An 11,485-nucleotide genomic window follows, 5' to 3' on the forward strand; every position below is an offset into this window, starting at 1 on the left:
CAATGGTTGTTGACTTGTTGGGCTGAGACTTGAGACTTGAGACCTGAGAGTATTTTAATGCGGTGTTTTCTCCAATTTGCTACTCCGTATCATTTAGGCCCCTAAATTAAACCTTACAATACCATAATTAATTTACTTTAGATTAATCCAACAGAAACAGACAAAAAACAGCCCAAGTTTAATTTAATTTACTCCCCTTCATTTCCTTCCCACTTCGCCATGGTCAACGCCTTCTTCAACAAGATGAAATGGGAAAGATCCAGAGATCAAAATTCAGGAAATTAGGAGAGAGAAGAAAAGGCATAATTGGCTTCATGTGGAGGTACAACTGTGCATCTGAGCTCAAGCTCGTCTTTATCGCTCTCCTCCTTTTCTGCTCCGTCGCCACCGTCTTTCAATTCCTACCCACCCGCTTTTACCCCTTCTTCACCAATGTCACCTCTTGCCCCACCACCACAATCATCTCCACCACCACCTCAACCACCACCCTACCTCCACCCCAACAACCCACCGATCAAATCCTCGAAACCGGCCACATAAAACGATCCTTCTACCCCGTCGGGACCGCCGCGTATAATTTCGTCTTAATGTCCGCCTACCGCGGCGGTCCCAACACTTTCGCCGTCATCGGCCTCTCTTCAAAACCCCTCCACGACTACGGCCACCCCACCTACACTTGCGAATACCAAACCAATCAAAACAACAATAACACTTCCTCTTCCTTTTCCTCTTCTGTAGTTGAAGGAAACAAACTGTCCTTCCAAGACTTCGGGTTCGCCCGTGCCTATGTCGTAATAGTGGTCAACTGTACATTCCCTCAACTAACCACCACCACCACCACAACTGGAGGCCGACTCCTCCTCCACGCCTCCACCAACGGCGGTTACGATCGTTCCATCAACTCAACCGATACAATCATAGCCCTAACCGAGCCACCAAACTCATGGCACCCATCCCAATTTCTCTCTCCTCCGAAATACGACTACCTATACTGCGGGAGCTCTTTATTCGGCAACCTCAGCCCTCAAAGAGTCCGTGAGTGGATCGCTTATCACGTGAGATTATTCGGTGCAAAGTCTCACTTCGTCTTCCACGACGCAGGTGGGATCCACCCGGAAGTAATGGAGGTGTTAAAACCATGGATTGAGCTCGGGTTTGCTACTGTACACGATATTAAAGACCAAGAGAGATTTGATGGGTTTTATCATAATCAGATGTTGATTCTGAATGATTGCTTGCATCGACATCGTTTCGCAACGAAATGGATGTTTTTCTTTGATGTGGATGAGTATATCTATTTGCCAGGGGATTCGTCTCTTGATTCAGTCATGGATACGCTTGGTGGTTATACTTTGTTCCAGATTGAGCAATCTTCTATGTCTAATCGTCTATGCCTTGCTCAGGATGATGGTCAATTTAACAAGTATGTTCATTTTCTCTCTGTTCGTTCAATTTATTTATTTTCTGTAATTGTTGATTACTTTTATTGGAATTGTGCCTTATTTGTGCTCGAATTGATCGAATACTTTTATGTTAATTTCAACCAAATTGAACACATGGGTGAGCTCTCTTCCTCTGCTTTTCTCAATTGATCTTCTGAATTGAGTGATTGTAACTCTTGTAAGTCAGTTTGTGAAGTTTGACTAAAGATGAATTTTTTAAAATAGTAATATTTTAAAAGTGATATTTAGATATTGATGTTTCTAATTTAAATGATGAAAAATTGGTAACTGAAAATCGTAAAAGGCTTTATAGACATAGTAATTGAAAATCATAAAAGGATAAAATGAGTGATGATTCCGTCAAAAACAATAAAGAACGAGGTAAGATTCCTTTGTTCTTGGCTTTAGGATTTAATTGTGTCTATTGATGGGTCTTGTAAAAAGGTTACTCCCACAGTTTTGGAGCAGTACGTTAACTCGAGTCATGTTGTTAAGGCTCCTATGTTTATTTGATCGAAAATGAGACCTTTAAGCCATGTCACAATGATGACATGACATGACACGCTTACATGCCATTATTTAAATTGAAAACTAAAATATTTAACTTATATATCCTATTATACATGTTTTGTAAAAAATGTAGAAAAATCTTAATATTCTAATTTGTTTCCTTCTTTATATCGACTACCTTATTTACATATTTTCATAGTAAAATATTGCATTGATAGTAAAAAAAATATTATGATTACTCATAGCCTATGTTGCGTATATATGTACCAATTGAACTCCAACACATAAGATTGCGACAACTAAATGTTGTCGCAACTTGCGACCTTTATCATCATCTTTATTTGATTTGTATGTTGTAATAATTAGGGTTGCATATCGGTTCCAGGACCGGAACGGAACAGGAATCACAAAAATGTGTGGATCGAAAATCGGACCGAAAAAGTTCCGGTCACCCGATTGGACCAAAATGATTGAATATGCCTCTAAATAATTTTCGAGGTTACTTATTTCCAAACTAACTATAGTTAGAATTTTTTTTAAACTTTAATTCTCCGTTTTTGAGGGAGTAGAGATAGATATAGGAGACCGAAGAGTAGGAAAACAAAAGAAATAATGCATGATTTTAGGGCAATAATAAAAATTAATGATTTATTTAATATAAACTGGGTTAACCGGTTCGAACCCGAAAGTTCCATTTTGGCATCGGACTGGACCAGAAACCCGGAGACCAAAATTTAAAGGATCGAAGACCGGATCAGAATCAACCGGTCCGGTCCAATTTCGATCTATTTCCGGTCCGTACCGGATTTTGAACACCCTTAGTAACAATTCGTTTGAAAAAAACTCTTGTGCTTATAAAATATAATCAACCTTATTTAATGTTCCATTACTTTTTAAACAAATGAATGTTTTACATAGTATAATCAATCTTATCTACGTTGTTATCAACGTTAATGTAGAAAAATCATCAATTAGAAAAAGTAATGGAACTCGTTAACTTTGAGACATTGGAGATAAAGTTGATTGGCTTTTGCTACTACAAGATACAACATAGAAATCGAAGAAGCGCATGGGTTTATAACACTATAATGTAGAAAAATCCTAGAATTTATATAGTGGGGTTCTATTTTTTGGATTTCTACATTATACCCTATGTTTATTTGTTTTCTATGTTGTACAATGCCTTTTAAAGTTTGTACTCTTATAGTTGTAAAAGTGAATCAACTAGCTACGTACTTGTCGTCAATCCAATGTTAACAAGTTTTGTTATTTAAAAATAAAAAGACACATGGTATAATGTAGAATATATATCTATACATTTTAATTAAGAGGGGTAAAACTCAAAACAAGGAAAACACCAATATACTCTATCCGTTTCTGAACACTTGTAACAATTTGACTTATGTACTATTTATACGTTAAGTTTGACCAAATGTTCTTTCTAAATATAAAAAATAAATGTTATTGTGTAATATGTAGTTGGACAATTTTTAATGTATATTTTTCAATATCAATTTTTTAAAAGTTTTTACTAATATGTTTTTTTTAAGTTTTCAATATCAATTATGTTTTTAAGTGATATGTTTTTGTGTAAATATGACTTATGTAATATGTTTTTTTTAAGTTTTCAATATCAATTTTTTTTTAAGTTTTTACTAATACGTTAAGTTTTTACTAATATGTTTTTTTAAGTTTTCAATATCAATTGCATATAATTACGGTCAACTTAGTGATTTAACAACTGTGTCAATCAAACTGTTGCAAGTACTCCCTCCATATTTAATTAAAAAAGATACAGTTTGACCGACACGTAGTTTTAGTAAGGTGAGTTGATTTATTAAAATAAGTTGAAAGTGTGGTATTGAGTTGTTAATTATTATAAGAAATTGATTCTGAGTGAATTATTTATTTATTGTAGTATAACGGAGGATGCAAATAAGTATAGAGACCACTAGAGGGAGAAAAAGATCTCTATTATATAAGTGCAGAGCTGAGGTTATTTTAGTAAATTCACTTTTGTTGTTCCCCTTGGATTATTAAAATACCATCCACACTTATATAATAGAGATATAATGATAACTTACCCAATAGGAAAAGCCCAAATAAACATTTTAATCAATTTAGCCCATTAAATAAATTCTTACCATTTTAATCAATCTGTATATATGTGTTCGGCTCTATCTAACTTATATGTGTCTTATATTCGCACGCATCACATTTATTTTATATTTTGTACATGTTATTTCAGGTTTAAATGTGGTATATACAAATCTGTTTCTTCTATTCGCACGCATCGCGTGCATATAAGACTAGTTAATATAATTGGAAGTGAGGATCATGACATGTTAAAAATAGGAAGTGTATCTTTAATTTACTCCCTCTGTCTTTTTTTATTCTTTACTTTTAGTATTTTTCACGCGTTTTAACGATTAATTAATTTGCATCGAGATTCTTTAATTTTTTTAATTTAAACGAGATAAATTACGTTTATTTATAATTTTATCACTTTTATCAAAATTCGAGAAAAACTTAATGTCCCAATGGAAAAGTGTAAGAGGTTAAATGACTCAATTTAATTGGTTGAAATAATAATTAGACACAAATTTTGATAGAGTATTAAGTTATTTATGTGAGAATATAAAAAGAAATGTAAAGAACATTTTGAAATACCCAAAAAGAAAAACGTAAAGAACGAAAAAAGACGGAAGGAGTAATTAATTACAGCTGATTATGAAAAGTACGGAGTATATCTTTTAATTAAATACGAATAGAGTATTTAGGAACAAAGGTAATGGTAGGGTTCTTTTATGATATCTATGCTAGTTTGATCCGGATAAGTTACATTTCATGGGGTCGCACGAACAATTGAATTCATTATGCTCTACCACGAAGTAACCGGTACTTATTTAAGTAAGGCTAGGAGGCTAGAAACAACGATTAATCCATATGTAAATCGGATTACAAAGTTTAATGTTGTTATTTGGACCTTTTCCATCTAACTAATTAGCCAATATATAAAGTTTTTAGCCATAAAATAAAGTTGGAGTCATAATTTGCCAACCACTCCTATTTACTTTAGACTTTTAGAGTGGTGTATCACATGCTTTCCCATAAAACATTTTTGTTATTGTTGTCGTTGTTTAATGTCCATTCTCCATAGATTAAGGTGAAGTTGCACATCGTGCAATTATGGAAATTTGGATTATTAAAACTTTGATTTGGAATATGTGAAGCAACGTTACATGTAGAATTATTAGAGTCATGTAATGATTTAATTAGTTTTCTCAAGGACAATAATTTAATAATTTAAGCTCGTTCAATTTTTGTTTCTAGTTTTAAAAACTGAAATATTAAACCACAATATAGTTTCTTGTTTTTTAAACTAACATAATTACTGTAGATATGCTTTTTTTCCATGATTCAAACTAAATCGTAAACAATACAACTTTCAAAATCATAAAATTAAAAACTGAAAATGGACAGTGATACAGAATGGAGCCTAACATTTCGTTTCTAAATTTTTCAGAAAATGGGGATTCGAGAAGCTGGTGTACAAGAACACTAAAAAGATTAGGAGAGATAAGAAGTACGCTATACAACCACGGAATGTATACGCAACAGGGGTTCATGCATCGGAGAACTTTGTTGGTAAGTCCACGCGATTACCGGACAATTTGATGAAGTACTTTCACTATCAGGGCACGGTTGCTCAGCGGCGAGAGCTGTGCCAACAACTCGTTCAAGACGGTTCTACCACCGTGGAAAATGTCCCATATGTTCGCGACACTTCCCTTAGATTAATGGCTCCTTCAGTTAAAAAGTTTGAGCTTGACACTATTGGTTATAGACTTCAAGACACAAGGGTATAATATTACTGAGTAGCTACCAATTTATTTCAATTCTTGTGCAATTCTTTTTTTAATTTTTAGTTTGTACTCCTATTATTTTGATTATTATACATAGAGAATACGGTAGACCCATAGGTGAAATTATTAACTTTATTTCCCAGATGATTTTACGGTAGCTACAATAAAATTGTAGCCATGGTAACAAACTCCATCTATACCGTTCATTTGTATGCATTTAATTTTGACCATTCATTCTATTGACCAAGATTCAACTGTTTTTCCTTTTTTAAAAAAAAATTAATCAAATTATTAAATTAATTATATTAAAATGAATCTATCACTAACCATCAAATTCATAATTTGTTGTAGTCCAAGATTAATCAGGCATCAAAAAATCAATTGGGTGAAGTTTGAGCCTGGGATTTGGAAAATGGTAGGGATGAGTTTGGAGGAGAATTATGAAGAAGATAGAAACATGGTGGGTTTCGCCATTATTGTGCAAAAATTGTTACTGATTTACTATGAACTAGTTAAGATAATAATGGCAGAAGAAACTACAATTGTTACTGCCAAAAACTGCAATTGTTTATTAATCTATGGCCATCATTTTATGAATTACATTTGATATATTTGCAAAATGATCAGATTGGTTGTACATATGAGGGGAAGTTGTTAATTCTTTATTACTCCCTCCGTATTTATTTAAGAGATACACTTGACCGTGTTGAGAATAGTGGCTATGGTAGTGTTCTCTTCACCTGAATTTCACTTATCTTATCTTATCTTATCTTATTGGCCCTGAACTTATCTTATTTTATCTTATCTTATTGACCCTTATCTTATCTTATCTTATCTTATCTTATCTGAACTTATTGACCCTTATCTTATCTTATCTTATTGACCCTTATCTTATCTTATTGACCCTTATCTTATCTTATCTTATTGAAACTTATAGTATTACCTTATGTAATATTTACCTCACCTTATCTTATCTTATCTTATCTTATCTTATTGGCCCTGAACTTATCTTATCTTATCTTATTGACCCTGAACTTATCTTATTTTATCTTATCTTATCTTATTGGCCCTAAACTTATCTTATCTTATCTTATTGGCCCTTATTTTATCTTATTTATCTTATTTTATCTTATCTTATCTTATCAGACCTGAAATAAGTGAAAATAAGGTGAAGAGAACAGAGCCTATATGAAGCCATAAATGAAGCCCAACCCAACATCAACAATCAGTCCATATAGCATAGTTGTTTTGTTGTTTTCTAGCTAATTCATGTAATAGGTGCATCTACTATTTTGGCAGTTTCCTAGTCACATGTTTAGGGAATGATGAGGTGTCTTTAGGGCACTAAGTTTAAGGTAGATGCGCCGCCTATTTAAGGCATTGTAATGCTCATTTGCAGCGCATGAATTACACAAATGAATGAATAAAAAACTGGGTTGAATGGCAACAATTATGTGTGCAATGTTCATAAACAGAACTATAAAAGTTCTCATGGTATCAGAGCATCCAGGTTCGTTTATTGCACAATTCTGCTATTCTGTTTACTACTAGCTGTTGTTAGAGTATTTAATTTCTCTTCTAAAAGTTGAAGCTTTAAGTAGTTTTTCATGAAACTGTAGTCTGTAGTTGTTAAACCCAGAAAATTTAGTATCTTTTTCTTGTTGTCTTTCCCTTGTGTATGCCTAGAAGAAGATCCAAAAATAACAATACTATGACTACAATAGAAACAACCACTCCCCTTTACTTGCACCCCTCAGATGGCAGCAACTCCATAACTGTAGAAAAATTTCACGGATCTTCCAACTATAGGTCATGGAGAAGATCTATGGAAATCTCTCTTGGTGCAAAGAGGAAACTAGGATTTGTAACTGGTGCAGTAAAACGAGATCCTAGTGATACTGTAAAGCAAGATCATTGGGATACTTGCAATAGTATGGTGATTTCATGGATTATGTTCTCGATCTGTATCTGAACCCATCAGGAAATCCATTATGTTTGTGACTGATAGTGCAACCATACGGAAATAACTTGAACAAAGGTACAATGTATCAAATGGGTCCAGGAAGTACAAAATCTGCAAGGATATCTATGAAACCAAGCAACAAGGAAAGCTTATTTCAGAATACTATACAGAGATGAGAGCATTGTGGGAGGAACTTGAAGCTTTGAACATGTATCCTCCCATCACCACCATGACACCTGAAATCAATGCATTTATAGGTGCATTGCATCAACAACAAGAAGAACAGAAGCTGTTCCAATTTCTGAATGGACTAGATGATGGGTATAGTCCACAGAGAAGTTGTTAGGTTATGATTCATATGACAGTTCATAAATCATGCGGAAAAACCATAAAGCCAGGAAACATATTATTTACACATAATCATTTAGCATAGTTTAGATGCATACTCTTTGTTGCGTGCCTTCCCTAGCTGCGCCCGAACCGAACAAGAACAAGTCTTTAGGACTCCAAGTGTCGTCCCTCCGTAGATAGTCCACAGCACGTCCGGATCCGCCTTAAGATTGACCAACTAGAATCGCCCTTAAGGTTCTAATATTTTCGGTTAGGTAGGCAAGAATATTGGCTGATTTTTCTGCTTAAAAATCTTAGTTTTGAATACTTAAAACTTATGTATAAATTATGACCCCTAGGCCTTTATTTATAGAGTTATGGAAAAGGAATCGTAATCCTAGTAGGATGCGAATTAATTGGAATTAGAATTCTACATGAATTCTACTTAATCAATTTATCCAATAGGAATAGACATTTAATCATACACTGACTCTTGCAGATTCAGGAATCTCGCATGAGCTCAAACTCACACACACACGGCAGCCACAAGGGCTGCCCACGCATGCGAGCAGCAGCCCACGCAGCGCGGCCCACGCATGCGTGGCCTTGTGCGCGCTGGGCTGTGGCGTGCGTGCTTGCTGGGCGATGGCCTGGCTTCGTGCTGGGCCTTCGTCCGGCAGGCCTCGTCCGATGCTAATTCGTACGATACGCTTCCGATTAAAATTCCATTTCCGGAATCTATTTCCGATACGAACAATATTCAATATTTCCGATTCCGGAATTAATTTCCGTTTCGAACAAATATTTAATATTTCCGTTTCCGGAATTATTTTCCGATTCCGGTAATATTTCCGATTCTGACAATATTTCCGTTTCCGGCAATATTTCCGATTCTGGTAATATTTCCATTTCCAACAATATTTTCCGATACGTACCATGTTTCCGTTTCCGGCAACATCTACGACTTGGATAATATTCATATTTCCGATACGATCCATATTTCCGTTTCCGGCAATATCATCGTTTCCGGAGTATTCATTTCTTGCCTGTGACGATCTTAGCTCCCACTGAAACCAAGATCCGTCGGTTCCGAATATTCATAGATGGAGTATTTAATGCCATTAAATACTTGATCCGTTTACGTACTATTTGTGTGACCCTACGGGTTCAGTCAAGAGTAAGCTGTGGATTAATATCATTAATTCCACTTGAACTGAAGCGGCCTCTAGCTAGGCATTCAGCTCACTTGATCTCACTGAATTATTAACTTGTTAATTAATACTGAACCGCATTTATTAGACTTAACATAGAATGCATACTTGGACCAAGGGCATTATTTCCTTCAGTCTCCCACTTGTCTTTAGGGACAAGTGTGCATTTCCTAATTCCTTTGTCGCTCGATGCTTGCTCTTGAACATAAGGTAAGAGTTGTCATCCTTATTATGTCCAGAGGTGTTCCTCGGTTTCAGAGTTCAACTGATCAAATAAACAGATAATCATAGCCTATGATTCATCCGAGCACGGCCATGCATTTTACAGTTTCTAGCTCTCCGAGTGGCCTTGTACAACTTTTAAGCATCTCATCCCGATTTATGGGAGGACAATCCCAATCTTGCGATCTTGAGATTAGACTTCGTTTGATAGGTGATTACCTGAGCGTTGCCTTTATAGCCTCCTTTTACGGTGCGACGGTTGGTCAACGTCAAAGCAACCAGTTCTCAAACAAGTAATCTCAAATCACTCAGGTATTGAGGATTTAGTGTCTAATAATTTAATGAAATTTACTCATGACAGATTTTCATCTCTTACAGTAAAGTTTCATAGGTCTTGTCCGATACTAGTCTTCCCAAAGTAAGTATCTATGCAAATGATTATGACATTGCCATGTCCACATAGTTCAAGAAACAGAACTACTAGTCATCTTGCATTCTAATCGTCTAACGTTTTCTATGCGTCCAACTTTATAGAAAACTCCGATTAGGGACCATTTTCAATCTTTGACATTCAAGTTCACTTGACAGACATTTCTTAGTCACAGGACTGGTCCTGACAGTCTATCTTGAATATATCGTCAAATTGAAGGGACTCATCATTTAATACTAAACCAAGATTAAATGGAATATGAAAATACATTTCATATATGATAAATGTTCAACCCCAATGTTTTATAACCATGGGCCTCAAACCCATTTTCTAAAACAATTCATGGAACTCAAAGCTATGCTTGATTTCCAGTGCTACAATGTAAGTGTTGCTTCTCACTTGTTGCATAGGTTTAGTTATCATGCTTTGCCAATCTTAATATCCTTTTCATCGAATGTTCTTCGAGATAGATGATAAGATCTTTTGAGTATGTTTATTTTGTGATCTAGTCTTTCTCGCTACAATGGTGGTTCTACGCATTTCTCAATGAAGAACCATCAAGTTTAGCAGACCTTTTTCTTGCTTCAAGAGTGGTTCTACGCATTTTTCAATGAAGAACCATCAAGCCAGCAGATAGGTGATCTTCCCAAGTTCAGTGAAGAACTCTTTAAACAACCCTGTTTTATTGCTTCTTAGGCAATAATTACTTTTACTTCAACTGTATAGGTTGCTAGTGATGCTTTGTTTGGATTTACCTATCCAAGCAGTTCATAGATATGTGGAAGACTCTCCAACTATATCTTAGAACATAGAAATTATTATTTTAATTTCCCACGCAACAACTCATGGTCTCCAATCCATGTTGCCATTTCAAAACACGATGCTCTATAGCTCGTCCTTATCAATGGTTAACTCCAAAGGGTCTTGCTTGATCCTTTGCCAGTGTTTATGCGTGTAGCATCAATATTTAGCATATCTTTATTTCCTTGAATCAAGAACTATTCCTATGTACCTTTTCAAGTACCATAAGTATTCTTGATCTCAATCTAGTTGATCTTTACTTAGATCAATAGAGATTGGTATATGTTCGTCATGGCTAAAGTCATAAGATACGTTTTTGGCGATCCTCATATTATATCATACATGATAAATTCTTTTGGAGAATAATTCCCAATTGAATTCTATTCATGTAACTTTAGCTTATCTAGTTTCAGTAGATACTAAATCCAGCTAAATTCTTTGACATATAATATAGGTTAAGAATCTTATTTAGATCCTTTGATGTTTAACTTAGTAAATGCTTATACATAGTTCAAACATCCTTTACTTAGATTTATTCACATGGGTCGAATATCTCCAATGGAGACTTTCGTGTTTGATTTAGTAAATGCCATTTACTTAATCCAAAACAATATCATAAGATCTTTGTGAATAGATCTTAATACCCAGTATGTACTAAGTTTCGCCTTGGTCCGTCATTGATGAATAATCTCAAATCTAAGTATTTAGCA

At 34.9% G+C, this 11,485-nt stretch overlaps 1 protein-coding gene across 1 annotated transcript; it reads left to right on the forward strand.

Moving 5' to 3' along the window:
• Positions 1–6,052, forward strand: LOC110796272 (galactan beta-1,4-galactosyltransferase GALS3). The gene is made up of 2 exons (XM_022001315.2): positions 1–1,423; positions 5,479–6,052. The coding sequence occupies exons 1-2, from the start codon at positions 249–251 to the stop codon at positions 5,819–5,821; spliced, it is 1,518 nt and encodes a 505-aa protein (XP_021857007.2). The 5' UTR covers positions 1–248; the 3' UTR covers positions 5,822–6,052.
• Positions 6,053–11,485: the final 5,433 nt, after the last annotated feature.

This window comes from Spinacia oleracea, chromosome 1 (assembly GCF_020520425.1).
Source record: "Spinacia oleracea cultivar Varoflay chromosome 1, BTI_SOV_V1, whole genome shotgun sequence".
NCBI classification, from domain to species: Eukaryota; Viridiplantae; Streptophyta; class Magnoliopsida; order Caryophyllales; family Amaranthaceae; genus Spinacia; species Spinacia oleracea.

Coding starts and splice junctions, on each gene's coding strand:
- LOC110796272 (XM_022001315.2), top strand. CDS start 249: ATGGGAAAGATCCAGAGATCAAAATTCAGGAAATTAGGAGAGAGAAGA. Junction 1,424..5,478: donor GATGATGGTCAATTTAACAA/GTATGTTCATTT, acceptor TAAATTTTTCAG/AAAATGGGGATTCGAGAAGC.